The sequence below is a fragment of the Chaetodon trifascialis genome, chromosome 13, assembly GCF_039877785.1.
Source record: "Chaetodon trifascialis isolate fChaTrf1 chromosome 13, fChaTrf1.hap1, whole genome shotgun sequence".
In the NCBI taxonomy this organism is placed as follows: Eukaryota; Metazoa; Chordata; class Actinopteri; order Chaetodontiformes; family Chaetodontidae; genus Chaetodon; species Chaetodon trifascialis.
This window is the reverse complement of record NC_092068.1, coordinates 6557643-6573289: the sequence shown is the minus strand read 5'-3', so window position 1 is coordinate 6573289 and position 15647 is coordinate 6557643. Positions and strand designations below refer to the sequence as shown.

Genomic DNA, 15647 nt, shown 5'->3' with positions numbered 1-15647 from the left:
AAATAGACTTCAGGACTGTAGCATATTTGCACTCCTCTCTCTGAACTGGTGGGAAATGCTGTTTTTAATGGACTGCCTGAGGTTTGCTTTGGCTACAGAAACAAATGACCCGTGACCCTGAACTCACCCACTCCAACAAACTCAGTTCACTGTTGTTGTTCAACTTTCTCAATCGCACCCCTTAGATGACTACGGGACGCTGCTGATGGCCGAGGCGCTGCTCGAGGAGTGCCTGCAGGAAAACATGGACCTGTTACGGAGCTCCACACCTTTGATGGACAAGACCCAGCCCGGACTGTGCCGGGCCAAAGGCCACCTCAACACCATCCTCAGCCGAGGCCGCCTTACAGTCAGTCTAACCTGGGTCCTTCAGGTCATCCTATAGTTGGAGATTCCTCTCTGCCTCTTTATAGCTTATTTTCTTTATTTCAACCAAATGAAGGATGCACTGAAACTGTTATGATACAGAACATGCTTCAGTTATTGCCAACCCATTTATTTCCTCTTGTCCTCCAGCCCAGGTACTTGAATGAGGCTCTGCTTCTCATGGCCAAAGTGCACTATGTGCAGGGTCGCTACCGGGACGCCCAGGGAATGTGTGCCAGGGTGGGACTGGAGGAGCTGACAAGGGACGACCAGCCGACCTACCACCTCCGCCTGCTGGCTGAGGCTTTTGTCATTAAAGGTACCAGATGCCTCTGGAAATATTAAAGGGAAAATCCAGTCTTTTATAACTTGGGCTGTATTTTCATAGTATATTTCCATCATTGCAATCATAATAAGAATATTGTACTCACCAAATCCATTGCTAAGATCTACATCCATGGCCACGCTGCTAAAAGACGAAGTCAGACGTCAGTCAAAACACAGATAGATGATCATTCAGATTGTAAACAACCTCCTGGTTAGCCAAATTTATTTAGAGGAGAAAAGGACGGTCAAGTCATGATCCAAACTGTGACCAAACAGAGCGACCTACACGTTCAGTTTGACCCACAGTGTTTACATTGTGTTGTGTTGTAACAGTTTTCCTGTTACTACCAACATTTCAGGTGCACTTTGGGCACAGACTTTAATTTAAAACTGCTTTAATCAATATTTCTATATCAATTATTATTAATCATTGAATAATTATTATGGATTGTATGACTGTTTGTGACAGGTAGCTGGTAGAGACAAACCCACATATATGTATCACTCACCTCTGCAGTTCAGCTCTATGGAGCTTCATAGTGTCTTCCAGCTCATTGTTTTGGATTTACTCTCAGCAATGTAATGTTTCTGCACAGTTTCACTGCTCTCATACGAGTCGTCACAGATAAACAGACTGCACACAACCAGCTCAGCTCCAAACAGCAGACAGACTCAGTAAGCGACTGGATGGTGAACATTTTGGAACAATCAGCAGCTGAAGAGCCAGATATTTCCCTCAGGAGTTGGTGGAGAACAAAACAGAGCTAAAAGCTAAAGTGAATATTGGACTTATCACCGTTCAGATGGCTGTAAACATGACTCCAAATGATAATGTTTAGATCTGCTCAATGAGTAAATAAGCAACTTTTTGCTAAGAAGTTAGCTATATCAACCATGGGGTGATACTTTGTCCGTGTTTACAGCCTACACTGCCCCCAAGAGGCCAAAAAAAGTAGTTTGAAGTCATTATCGCTATAAACTGATGAGCTGCCACTAACATTTACAACATAGAAGAGGGTGTTTTCTTCCAGCAAAAATGGACCCCAGACATTACAAAGGAATTCAAAAGTGAGTCACAAAGTCATAGAACAACACACACACACACACACACACACACACACACACACACACACACACACACACACACACACACACACACACACACACACACACACAGTCACGTTTCTATCATTTCTGGAGACATTACATACTGTAGACCTACATTCATTTCCTGGAGACTTCCCCTAACCATAACCATAACCACTACTTGCCTAATCCTAATCCTAACCCTAATTTTAACCTAAACCTTACCTCACCCTTACCTTAATCCCAGTCTTCATCCTAAAATTGAATGATTTACATTGTGGTGTCTGTGTGTGACTGTCTGGTGTGGTATCAACGTTTTGTCCCCGTAAGGAAGGCAAATCCCCACAGTGTGAACAGATTTATGTCCCTAAAATATGAGTAATACACACACACACACACACACACACACACACACACACACACAGATGATTAATTGACTGACTCGTTATATGTGGGACTATCACTGTCGTACCTCTGTTCAGAGAGCGCAGGCCTGTAGTGTGGTCTTCTTCTTCCAGTGCAGAAGCTACCATGGGCTTCATACACCCCCCAGCATGTCAGCCGGAGCCTTGTGCTACCTGTCACACTGTTTGGACATCCACTGTAGTGCTGCTCATTGACAGCACATCTCCTACCTGTCAGCCTGGGCCTTGAGAAAGCAGAGGCAGTACTGAGGACTGGCATGTCTCCCTAAAAACCCCCTTGATGATCACATTCCTAATCCGTTGCTAGGAGTTATTGCAGCCCTAAAATCACTATGGCCTTGTATGGCGTTTGAAGTGGAAGTGGAAGGGAGGTGGACTGGCTGATGAAATCCAATCTGTTGAAATGAATGTTACGCGTCTGGAAAACATCAGCTTGATTGGACAGAGAGTTGTGTCCATAACCTCTTGGTGTGTTTGTTCGAGTCTTAACCTCATCTTGAGAACGACACTGCTGGCCCCATAGTTGTCTCCGACCTTGACGTTCTCTCTCCAGCTGCCTCTCCTGAGGACACCTTGAGTGGCGACACCTAATAATGTCTAAAATGGGACAGAGTCAGAGGAGAGGAACAACATGAAGCCCTTCAGGGAACAGAACTGGAAGATTTCTGCACAGATGCCGTTTTAAAAACTTGATGATTGTGAGTCATATGTCAAAGAAGCATTTACTGTTACTCACAGTCACACATGGACACAAGCTGTCTGTGGTCCAAAAATGCAGATTCATCATGGCAGATTATTTTAGGGTCACTTTAAAAATGTGCTTTTCATGGCAGATACTGTCTTGAAGTATTTTGTCTATATTGACACAGTGAATACCAACATTTATAAAGGTCACATATACAGGACATTACACTGTCCATAGTCCTTAGAGCTCTGGATAATCTTGTCACACTCATGATCATCATCATGTCATTACACCCCCTGTTTCCCGATAATCACACATGACCTCATGAAGTTGAAGAGAAACAGTTAGATTCAGATTTCCTGTCATTCTTTAAACCTCACTAAATGATGTTTTCAGTGGATTGTTATGACTAACTCTCACATGCTACATGAGAAAACAGATCAAACCCTTTGGGGCTTGCTTAGCCCCTTCCCATGCATTTTTCTGTAGGCATTGCATGCTGTTGTGGGAATGAAGTTAGATGTGAATATTTGGATGATGATGTCTTGTCCATTGGCAGTCGTCTGCTTATTTGATTAGGCCTGGCGTCTGGTCTGAGGCTGCAGCCCGTAACAGGCCCCCCGTGGTCTATAAATGTTCCTGCTCACTCTGTTTATTTGTACCAATAAGTCAGCTAACGGACGTCAGACCTGGCATCTGGACCAGAACTGCTGTGCTCACTTCTTCCTCCCTGTTCAGTGCATCCATCTGCACAGCACAATATGAGAAAACGGGGAAAGCATATGAAAGGATACATTCTACCAGTTTAAGATTCTTTGGTCTACTAAAAGCAGTTGCATTTGTTTTGTTTCCTTTTTGCCTTTTTCTCATTCGTGCATTTTTCTTATGAGTCGAGGGAGTGACTGCTGTGAAATCAAAATAGCTGTATATTAAATATAGACAACAGTGAAACTTAAATGTCCCCCAAACTATAAAACATACAGAGGAAACACTCACTGCATTACAGCAGTAATGATATCTGCACTGACGCAACCACTTTGTGTCAACATTGTTTATTTTGGTTTATTTTGGTAAAGCTTTCTAGTTATGCAATGAATACTTTACTTTGCTCAACTAATTTAAGACATTTATTGACTTCTTTTAAGCCAGTGTTTCTCAACTGTGGTCCTCGGGCCCCACTGCCCTGCATGTTTTAGATGTTTCCTGCTCCAACACACCTGATTCAAATGATCGGCTCGTCATGAAGCTCTGCAGTGGCCTGATAACGAGCCACTCATTTGAATCAGGTGTGTTGGAGCAGGAAACATCTAAAACATGCAGGGCAGTGGGGCCTGAGGACCGGAATTGAGAAACACTGCTTTAAGCCTAACATAAGATAATCCTTTATTAATACCACAGCAGGGAAGTTAGCAGTGTTAGAGCAGCAAAGGTGATAATGTAATAGTAAGAAGCATCAGTAAAAAGAAAACAATATAACAGGTAAAAGGAAGGAAAACAAGGCAATGGTCGGCAACTTATTAACCAGTGTGTTAAGTCGCACCCTGTCCCAGCAGACCACTCCATAGAAGATGGGTGGTGCCACCACAGAGTGAAAACAGCTCCTCAGTAGTGCCCCCTGCACTGAAAAAGATTCATTATTCAGATGAACACTCAGGTACTTGTTAGATTCCACCATGTCAGAGTCTGATCCCTGGATGTTCACTCATTTCTTATGATTATTACAATTGCAATTTTTATATTGTAATCATTACATTGTAGGTATGATTTCCTTTATCTCATGTGCTCGCTTCATTAGCTGTCAGTATACCTGCTAACAGCGCCTGCACGATATGTAAACCATAACTCACCAAATGCATACATGTGGCCTGTCCTTGTGTTCCAGGTCTGTCTCTGGACCACCAGACAGTTTCTGCAGTGTCTCGTGTCCGTCTGTCAGAGAGGGAAGAGGAGAGTCTGTCCTGTTTCCTCAGGGCCTGCGATGCTGCTCTGTCGTACCTGCAGGAGCTTGATAAGGTGTGTTTGTATACGTGTAGAGTCTGAATGATGCATGTGCACAGGGTTCATGAAGTGTCACTAGCACTGAAAATAGAAATCTGTTAGTCAGCATTCGTCAGAGGAGATGCTCTGTGTCCATCAGTGGATCCTGCCTGTGGGTGTGCATTTACAATTTAGCCTTTTTAAATTTGGTTTTACTAATTTCCATTGATGGTGTCCAGCACTGTTTATTTCAGTATGTTTTATTTTTAGTTCTTTGACGTTTGACAGAAATGTTTAGTATTTAGTTATATTTAATGGTTAGTCAGTGGTGTAAAGTACATTTAAGCTACATGGACTTTGCTTGTGTTTAAATATACATTATATTGCCATCATATGCAACTTCATATTTCAACTTTATATATCCCATAGCTATGGCTGCTGGTTACTTTTCAGATTAAGATTTTATTTAAAGAACATGTGGTCACTTTATGAAATATGTTGCATTCTTACAGATTAAATTGCACAGGTAAATATAGCACAGTTATGATTAACAGCACCTTAATGCATCAATAGCTGATCCAATACAGCAATGCATTCTACAATAACAGAGGCCATTCTGCGTGGAGTACTTTTTCTTTGACTGTATTTTTTGCTCTATTTATGTTGCCTTTCATCGCTACTTTTACTTCATTTTAAGAAATGAATACTTTTTCCTCTTCTGTTATCTGTACAACATGACATACTGATTTACGTGTCTCCATTCACTCTGAGACAAGGTTACCTCATGGTTTAAATACAGCTGATCTAAACTTTGTTATGTGTGTATTTTCAGGTAGTAACAACACCCCACACCAAGATAGCCAAAGCCAGTCTGCTTCCTCCACCTGCAGACATCGAGCTGGGGTACTTCATCCAGGCGGCACTGCAGAGCGCTTACCTCTGCCTGCTGCACAGAGGGTGAGTGAGTGTCTGCTGTTTAATGTGCTGCATATCAATATAGCTTTGATACCAATGATGCACACTAGTTGTTACTGAAATATCAACTGAAAATACAACTGCATCTTTAATTATTAAGACAAGGAAAACAGTAAAAGAATTAATCTCCTCAAACTGATCTTTTCTGAACTTATTCAAAAACTGGAAGTCAGAATTTATCCAGCTGTGTTTACATTACGTCACTTGGCCTTGCAGTATGTCAACAGGCCACAGTCTTTGCTTATTCATCTTCATCAGTGATGGAGGGAACCTTGGGCTTTTCATCTAGTTCTGTTTTAGAAAGTGAGGGGGAGAAGAAATGAAGGAAAAGCTTTTAGCACCACTTGACCTCCGTGCAGCAGTGACGCATTTTAATTTGTGACCAGCAGGTGGCAGTGTTGCTCTTGGACTCAGACAAAGCGTAGTGGTGTTTGAATAACTGTCTCATACACTCAGTTTCCTGTGTATGAGGTACACCTAGCTAAGAGTAATGCAGTGCAACACAGCAGTCGTGCAGGAAATGCTGCCTTCATGATGGTTATGATGTTCAGTTTTTGTTTTATAGAAGTGTTGATTCAACTGTATTGTTAGTTTGGAGGGTGTTTGTCCTGTTTTGAATTGTATTGCATTACACTGAGAGTTTTTTTTCTCATATCTACCATCATCAATGTAAATCAGGTTTCTAAAATATCAAAAAACACCAGGAACCAGGTGCATTGCTCCAGTCACTGTAGGAGGTCTGTACTGTTTATATGGCGAGCCCCGGGGTATGTGAAGCAGCGTGCAGTCAGAATATCAGTGCTGTTGTTCACAAAGTTCTCTTATCAGTCAGTCAGCTTCTTTTTCTGCGTATTTACTTTTTCAGTGTTACACCTTCACAATCTATACATCACACTGATATACGCCTACTGCGTGTGTGTGTGTGTGTGTGTGTGTGTGTGTGTGTGTGTGTGTTAGTCATCTTGCGCAGGGTGCTCACCAACTGCGTAGGGTGCTCAGGGTGGTGGAGTCACGAGGGTCTCAGAGCTTCAGGAAGGTGAGGTGTCATACACACACACACACACACACACACACACACACACACACACACACACACACACACACACATCGCACACTAATAGCTACTGTAGTTTGCATTACTAGCTACTAAGTGTTCATTATTTTGTAGTGTGTCAGTGCATTGAAGATTAGATCAGTAGCTATGAGCTCACACACACTATTTTTTTTATATATATGCAAAATGTGATGAATAAATAATGCAAGGAAAAGTGAATAGTTAACATTTCTTCAGTATGATTTGTAAAAAAAAGTTTCTTGCTTCTCATGTGCCGTCTACATTATTAGACCTTAATAAGTGCTCTCATGTGCATACTGGTCTGACCAGGATTTGCTGTATTCCATTAATGCATTGTGGTCTCCCTCCAGTGTGCAGCGAGGAAGCTAGCAGAGGTGCTGCTTAGCTCTGTGAGTGAGGACAGCTATTGGGCCCCGCTGGGCCCTCCACCCTCAGCCTGGCTCCACAGAGAGGGAGCCGCTGCCTCCAAAGACGCCATCTATCCCACTGTTAAACCACCTCACCGTTACAGCACTGACAGGTTCATGTTTGTTTCATTTCTTTTTTTTCTGGTTCTTGTGTTTCATTCTATGCGTCTTAATCCTCTTCATTCTCTCTTGGCCATTCCATGCAAATGTCAGTGTACTGAGTGCGACTGCTTTATCAGAGTTCAACATTTAAGAAGGGTGATGCCTCCTGCGATTGCTTTTTGTTACTCAGTTGCGTCAACTCACCATTGTGCCCACAGCAGTAATCTCTTGGTGTCAGTTTCCTTTGTCAAAGCAATTTCAGCCAATGTTTGGTCTGAGATACTGTCCTACCAATGGCTGCTGGGTCATTCGAGGTGTGGTCCAGAGCTGAACTCGTCTGTAGAAAAAGAAAAACAAACATGCACCTGAAGTGCCTGTAAATAATGCCTTGACTATGTTGCATCATTAGTCATTACAAGCCATATCTGTTTATTCCAACAAATCCATTGAGTACTTAAAGTAATTGAGAAAGTCAATAATGGCAGAGAAAAAGAAGAAGAAGGACAGATCTGATAGCGCATGTTCCTAAAGTATAATTTTAGGAACATGTGTTCCAGGCAAGTTCAAGGCTCTGCACTGTATTAAAAAGCATGTAAAAGAGCATTGAACCCACGCCGTATAAATAAAGGTTAAGCAAGAAAATAAAAGTTTAGACTGATAAAACTAATTGTGCATCTAGAATATAACACAAACTGAATATTGTTGCAGTGGCTCTTCAAATTTTTTCCTCTACACTTAATCACCAATGTGGGGCCGAGCAACTTAGAGCGCAGCCGAGTTTTAAACCTCCGTCAGTTCTGGACTGGCTGAAGCCTTTGCAAACCGCAGCCCAGCTGAGTCTTTTCACGTGTTGAAACTGGAAAACGTAACAGGACATAAAATGACAAAACAGGACAAAACGTAACAAAACATGGAAAAACAAGGCACGACATAACATCACCTAACATGATATGACTTAAAGTGACATAACATTCACAAGGGTTCAACATGCACTGCACAGTCCTGACACGACCACCTGCTTATCTGCATCAGCACACTGAACTGTATCGACGTTTTGTTGCCTCGTTTCTGCATTTCCCTCTTTGCAGGGATCCTGTGCTCGTTGCTCAGGCCCTGCGAGCCATACTTAGTCACCGCCACATGACTAATCCTGCCCACACTATCATAAGTGAAGATCTAAATCCATGTCTGAGATTAGAAGGAGAGTAGGAACAGGAGACTTCACCCTGAGGAATAGCTGTGCTTCAGTGTTGTTCATGGCTTTTGTAATCAGTTACCTCTTTTGAAAAGGCCACGATGGCGTCTGGTAAATGTGTCCTTTAATAGGACACGGTGCCGAGCAAAGAAAGTGATGAATGAGAGAGATGGGAGAGGTAAAGAGGGAAGAAATGAAGGAGGCAGTGTGTGTGTGTGCAGGTGTGTGTGTGTGTGTGTGACATCTGAGATAATGCTGTGTAGTGATACGCCCACGGTGGTCCGTGTTGTGTTACAGCACCAGGACTGAGACAGAAACTGGACACTCCCAGCAATCTGGCAGTATACCTCTGGAAAAGCTGAGCGTGTGTGTGTGTGTGTGTGTGTGTGTGTGTGTGTGTGTGTGTGTGTGTGTGTGTGTGCGTGCGTGCGTGCGTGCGTGCGTGCGTGCGTGCGTGCGTGCGTGTGTGTGCGTGCATGCGTGTGTGTGTGAGGGATAGACTTCCTGTTATTGGTCCTATTTCCTGTTTCCTGTGTCCTGGCAGTTGCTTCTGTCCTCAAGACGTGGTGGAGGAGGCTGTGTTGCTGCTGCTCATCACGGAGTCCATGGTGAGACACAGACATAGACACACACACACACACACACACACACACACACACACACACACATACTGTCTTCTCTCATCTTCCCGTTACACTCCACATTCTCAGTCTTTTGCTTTCGAAACAAAGACCGGACGCTCCCTTTAACAGAGGACCTTTCTGCTGGGATCATCAGTCTCACCACCTGTCCCTTCCTTAGTTGTCCTCTTCTTTGTCCTTCCTCCTCCTCTTCCTCACTCAGCATCTCTCTTTTCCTCCAGACCAGTGGCGAGGCGGTGATCAGTCGTCTGCCAGACCAGGCCGAGGCTCGCCAGGCCAGCCTGCAGGATGCCACCTCCGTCTACGACTTGCTCACCATCGGCATGGCCAGGAGGGGGCAGTACGCCATGCTTTCTGAGGTGCAGCGACACACACAAGAACTGAGACACACACTCTGTGCTGGAGGTCTGAGGGGAGGAGAGCAAACGAGTGAGAGATGAGATGTGTTAGTGAGAGCTTTGCCTTTGCCAAACTTTTTAATGAATGTCCTTATCACTTTGAGCAAGGGGATTATGCGTCTTTTTCTCTCACTGTCTCTCAGTCTTTCCCCATCTCTCAGCTTCCCCCTCACTGTCTGTCTTTTTATACTTCTTCATCTGTTTTTTCTTTAAGTATCTTGCTCAAAATTCCTCCCTTCAGTTTTTTAAGTTTTGAACAAGCTTTGTTACCCCCCTAATGTGACCTCTACCCAGAAGTGGGGGAGGTGGAGGTTAGAGGAGTTGTCTCAAATTAGGTTTGTCCACCTGTCTCACTGATTCATAGATAGCATCAGTCATCTTATAAGGAGGACCACACACACACTCATACACAATGAGGTGGCTCTACCTGGACCAGAGGATCACTTTGCTGATATATGAGTCCAGTATGGGCCATTTGTTAAAAATTAGATGTCAGCCAGTCAGTGCCATCCATCTCTGATGAGATGAGTAAGATTCATATTGATTGATTACAGACTTACTGAAGCATTAATCAATCCATGCAGCGTCTGCAGCAAGTTCTGATTCTGATATCAAATTTCAGTCGCAGGGTACACGAGTATGCATTGGAATATGTATGGCTTGCCCGGAAACAGAATATAATTAGCTAATGGCAATGATGATGAAGTACATTATTTAAAACCTGGAGTGTAGTGGATCCACTAATGGCACTGTATAAAAACATTTCATTATGAGTAAAACTCCTGCATTTAAAATGTTTTCATTTAAAATATATTCTACATCTACTTTTGGAGGCATGTATTATTATATATGTTAAATTATTGGATTAATATTACTGGTGCATTAATGTGTGAGTAGCTGGTCGAGGCAGACAATTTTAGCTATGCTTGTAGCATGGCTCCAGGGACGGCAGTGTCCGTCAGTCGGTCCACCACTTTGGTCCAGACTTTTGGACGCATTGCCATGACATCTGGTAATGATATTCAAGAAGCCCAGTGAATGACTCCCTAATGACTTTAGTGAGCTTTTGATTTTTCATACAGCACCTCCCTGAGGTTGTTATTTTTGCTGTTGAATGAAATATCTTGACAATTATGATCCAGTGCCATCATCAGGTCAAAATGTCTGCCGTGGTTCATAAAAACATATCTGCAAAAGGGCATTCCCATCAGCCTCAACTGTACTTTGTGTTTAGTTAGCAAAAGCTTTCATGCTTTGGGTATTATGGGGTATTTGATCTATAAAAATGCATTATATTCTGAACTTTGAATCTGAAAACTAAGTAGCATAGTGGCAGTATAACTGTCAAGTAAATGTGGAATAAAAAGTAACATTTTTCCATCTGAAATGCAGTGGAGTAGAAGTACAGTAGTCGAGTCAGTGTGCTTATTTACCTCAGGCTACTGCAGTTTTCTGTTTCCAGGAAACCAACTCTGCATATTAACCCCCTAACCAGGGGTTAAATTGGGATTTGTTGTGTGTCAGGCCCTCTTTTAGCAGGGTTAACAAGGGTCAGCACCATTACACATGTAACAGCAGCAGTGACGGATGCAGTGTCGTATTAGTTTAAGACTTTCTGAGTATAATTGTATTTTTTTATTGATACTCAGCTTCACTGTACCATTTGAGAAATGCCCACAGTCTATTCAGTGCTACAGTTAGCTGCATAGTCCACACTCTCTTAACAGATCAAATCCAGCACTGGTGGATGTGTTGAGCTGTGCAGCAGGACATCTTTGTCTGCATGTTAAATGGTCAGCAGCTGTTCTAATAAGCGCACATTATTTAATCAGAGTATTAGGCAGGCCTTTTTATTGGTTTAGCTCACTTCTGCATGACTGACAACATCTGACTGAGTGGCGCGCCACGCCATCCTCTGCTCGTCCACACACACATCAATCACACTATTATGTACTGAAACAGCACTGAGTGGGTGGCGAGTGGTGGCTGACAGTCATTTCAAGAGAGAAAAATGTAGTCAAGAAGAGTGGCCTTTCAGTTTAATGACAAAATTCAATGTTCCTAACTTGGCTTCCCTGACTTGGTCTTTTCTTTGGGCACACATTTTATTTTAACACATCTCACATGGCTCAATCTGGGGTTACTTGGTCAGACTCCGTGCCTCAACCTGTGCCTACGCATCCCACTTGTATGACTTATATCACTAAAACATGTTTGAATGTTTATATTTGTCCCCACAGTGTCTGGAACGAGCAATGAAGTTTTCATTCAACGAGTTCCACCTCTGGCACCAGCTGGGCCTGTCACTCATGGCGGCCGGGAAGGTGAGCTCATTTCTCCTTATATACCAGCAACAGCCCCTCACACACACCACGCCACACCCAAAGAAGACATCCGTCTTCTGCCATACTTCTGTCCTGTTCACTGCGACGCTCCTGACTCGCCCTCATGTCCAGACGTGCAACAAATAACATCCAGTATGCTTGGAGAAGATGGTGTTTTTACTCAATTAGAATATTACACAGGTAAATATATTGGCCAAAAAGTGCACTAAAAGAGCATTCAGCTACCTTATTAGCCTAAACCAGGTCCTTCAGGGCAACCCACAGCCCTATATGCTGCACCAAATAATGATAATAATAATATTATTATATATAAAATTATTGTTATCACCATTATTATTACCATTATTGTTAATATTATCATTATTATTAATATTATTATTATTATTATTATTGTTGGGAAATACTGTTGAATTTCTTTGCTGCTAAATAAAAGTCAGTTGTTATTGTGATGTTAAAAAAACTGGACATTCTTCAAATGGGAGTTCTCAGAAGGAACTAGAATAGCTTACTATCCCTTCTCTCTCTCTCTCTCTCTCTCTCTCTCTCCCTCCCTCTCATGTGTGTGTGTGTGCCCATGTATGTGACAGAAAAATTGATCTGGGTTGCAGGATGAAGTGACACTGCAGATCAATGGAGAGCTCTAGAAATAGGCTGCTCCCTAGAAGGAGAAGGGGCCGCCTCGGTGTCGTCAGATCCGCTTCTATTTAGGGCCACTCGGGTGTGTTAATGCGTGTGTGTGAGTGCCTGTGCGCGTGCACGTGGTCCATTAATGATTGGCCTACATGTATTAAGTGACTGTGTGTCTAAATGGGTCTATTAGGTCTGCGTAAGGACAGATTATGTGTGTTTGATACACTCGTTTGAAAGCGATCCATGTCATTTGTGGCTCCATGATAACTGGCTGCAGCGTGCACATGAATCACAATTTGTCAGTTACGTGTGTGTGTGTGTGTGTGTGTGTGTGTGTGTGTGTGTGTGTGTGTGTGTGTGTGTGTGTGTGTGTGTGTGTGTGTGTGTGTGTTTCAGGGAGTTGGAGCTGTGTCTGTTTTTAAAGAGTGTGTCAAGATGAGACCAGAGGACCCCTCATTGCCCCTATTGGCTGCTAAAGTCTGCATTGGTCAACTGCACTGGGTGAATACACACAAGCATTCATATACACTTGTATACAGAGCAGTTTACATTGCACGCACCATTGACAGACAGTGAGATTAAAATGATGACCTAAGACCTAATTGTTCATGCCATTAGTGCTCTTGCTGTCATGTTTTTGCTCTACATGTCCTAGAGATACTTGTTGCTGTGATACCTCTGAATTTTCTGTAGATGAGTTTCTGTAGGTGGAGCTGTTTTCCTGCTCCTGCCTGTTCAGCCGTGTGGTGGCTGTTGCTGCTCTTGCTAACTCCTTTAGATAGAAAATACACAGTGGCAGATGTTTACATCCAGATAAAGGAGTCCCTAGATAAATCTGAGGGATCATGAGATAATCAAAATGATGAGACATAGAGTATCAACTGCTGCAAATCAACATTAGGTTAATGTTTCCCGGCTTTCTTGGGAAGTTTTTGACACTTCAACCTCCTCATTCCTCTAAAATCCCTCTTATGAAACGATCTAAGACATGAAAATTCCCTCTTTGCTTAACCTGCTCCCACCTCAGGTCATGTTCATTGACCCTTAAAGCAGTGGTTCCAGACCTGGGGATCAGGATCCACTCATGGGATCATAAAAATACAGCAAATACTATTTTTTGAGCATTTCACAACTTGCAACTTGCATGACCAAATGCTGATGTTGATGATAATGACATTTCCATTAGCCTCAGCTGCACATTGTGTTTAGAGCATGCTAACATGCTAAACAAAGATATGGCGACGACTGTAAACATTAAACCTGCTAAACATCAGCATGTTAGCCTTTTTATTGAGGGCATGTTAGAATTTTTGATGTTAGCATGTAGCTCAAAGCATCACTGGGCCTGAGTATCACCTCACAGAGCTGCTCACATGGTGTAGACTCATATTCTTTCTTCTTGTGAAATACTATAGAATTTTACCTCTTTGGACCAATTCAAATGAAAGGGGACTATGGGTGTCACTGCACCCAGCTGTACTGACATGTATGTACCCTGTCATAAGGGGTCAAAAGTAGCCTTTGCTTTGCATTAGGAGCAAAAATGGTTGCTGTCTCTATAAATGTAAAAGATCAAATTTCACAGGATTACAGACAAGCGTCCATTCTCCATCTGTAACTAATGAGCTGTCACAAATCTGCATATAAATATCAGTTTTTAAATCCACACATGTTCATTTTTGTTTACTTAGACCTGCCCGCTCGGCTTCAGCAAACACTCATAAGATGATAAGCTGAAAGGTGAAGTTGTGTCACAGAATTCTGATGAACTGCGGCTTTATGGAATATTTAATGTGTGTATATAGAAAGCCACAACACAGACGCACTGTGCCGCTAATGTTTTGGGATTGACACTGGGGTCACTCAGGCAGATACACATCGGCGTGAAGCCCAGCCAGCTCGGATTGTCCTGCTGTTTATGAGTTGGGCAGGGAGGAGAAAGTCACATCAACAGTGGTATTTAGGGTGGAGGGAGAGAGAGAGAATGAGTGAGGGTGAGTTAGAGAGGGAGAGAGAAAGGGGTCAGAGATTAGAAAAGAGGAGCTAACAGGGGCGAATGGAGAGAGCACATCTGTCAGTGGCTGGAGATCATGGCAGGCCGGAGACACTAAGGAGCTTACAGTCTTAATCACAATGGGACACTATGGCCACAGTGCAGTGGGGCATTACATAAATGGGCCACCATTATCTACCATCAGCCCCACTGGACAGTCTGGACTATTATGTAGCTGGCAACATTTTTTTTGCTCATTATGTTAGCCCACTAGCCCACAGACCAGACCAAAACTTCCTCAAAAATTTTCAGGTTTTCATGATGCTCCTACACAGGCATAAGGAACAGTATGCATGCAGAGCACACGAACCCCTCTCCACACCCGTGACGTCACTATAAACTGCACTATTGGCGATATGAAAGCAAAGCTGCTTTTTTAAATTCCTGAAGAGCAGTTTTGCAGATGCAAGGTTTTCACCCAGCAGCGGCGACATGTTCTCCTTTCACACCATTCAGTGGAGGAAAAAAAATACGTAATCCTCCTAAGATGTGCATGGACGGGCTATGTGCTTAAATGGTTGGCTATTGTGTGCAGGCTTTGAACTCACAAGGACTGGATTCAGAGAGAGAGCAGAGGAGGAGAATGATGGGAGGAAGACATGGAGGAGGGGGAGGGTGTCAGAGCAGTTGGCTTGCTGTTGCGGTGGCGTGCTGTCAAAGGCATTACCCCCCCTACGCCCACCTGCCCGCCCGCCACCAGCCATACCTCACACATAGTGACACACTTTTTCCTCGGCTCAGAGCACCTCGGCTCGGCTCAGCCACACACCGCCTGCAGTCTACTGCTGTGTGTGTGGGCGAGCGTGTGTCTATGTGTGTGTCCTTCAGCAAACTCTGCGTTGTCCTTCAAATGAATCTACTCGGACTGTCCTCGAACTAAACTCACACCAGGCTCAGGCATCAATACTCCATTCCCTGCTGCACCTCGGCCACATTTATGTCTCAGTCCTTCAAAGTTGT

General features: G+C 43.3%; 1 protein-coding gene across 1 annotated transcript in view; it reads left to right on the top strand.

The window, feature by feature from the left end:
• ttc7a (tetratricopeptide repeat domain 7A) overlaps positions 1 to 15647 on the top strand; it is a 44774-nt gene that overhangs the window by 2666 nt on the left and 26461 nt on the right. The window contains exons 2-11 of the mRNA XM_070977589.1: positions 186 to 349; positions 517 to 685; positions 4772 to 4902; positions 5699 to 5823; positions 6799 to 6877; positions 7267 to 7436; positions 9165 to 9228; positions 9483 to 9620; positions 11900 to 11983; positions 13031 to 13135. Coding sequence (XP_070833690.1) covers positions 186 to 349; positions 517 to 685; positions 4772 to 4902; positions 5699 to 5823; positions 6799 to 6877; positions 7267 to 7436; positions 9165 to 9228; positions 9483 to 9620; positions 11900 to 11983; positions 13031 to 13135 — 1229 coding nt within the window. The remainder of the gene's footprint in view (positions 1 to 185; positions 350 to 516; positions 686 to 4771; positions 4903 to 5698; positions 5824 to 6798; positions 6878 to 7266; positions 7437 to 9164; positions 9229 to 9482; positions 9621 to 11899; positions 11984 to 13030; positions 13136 to 15647) is intronic.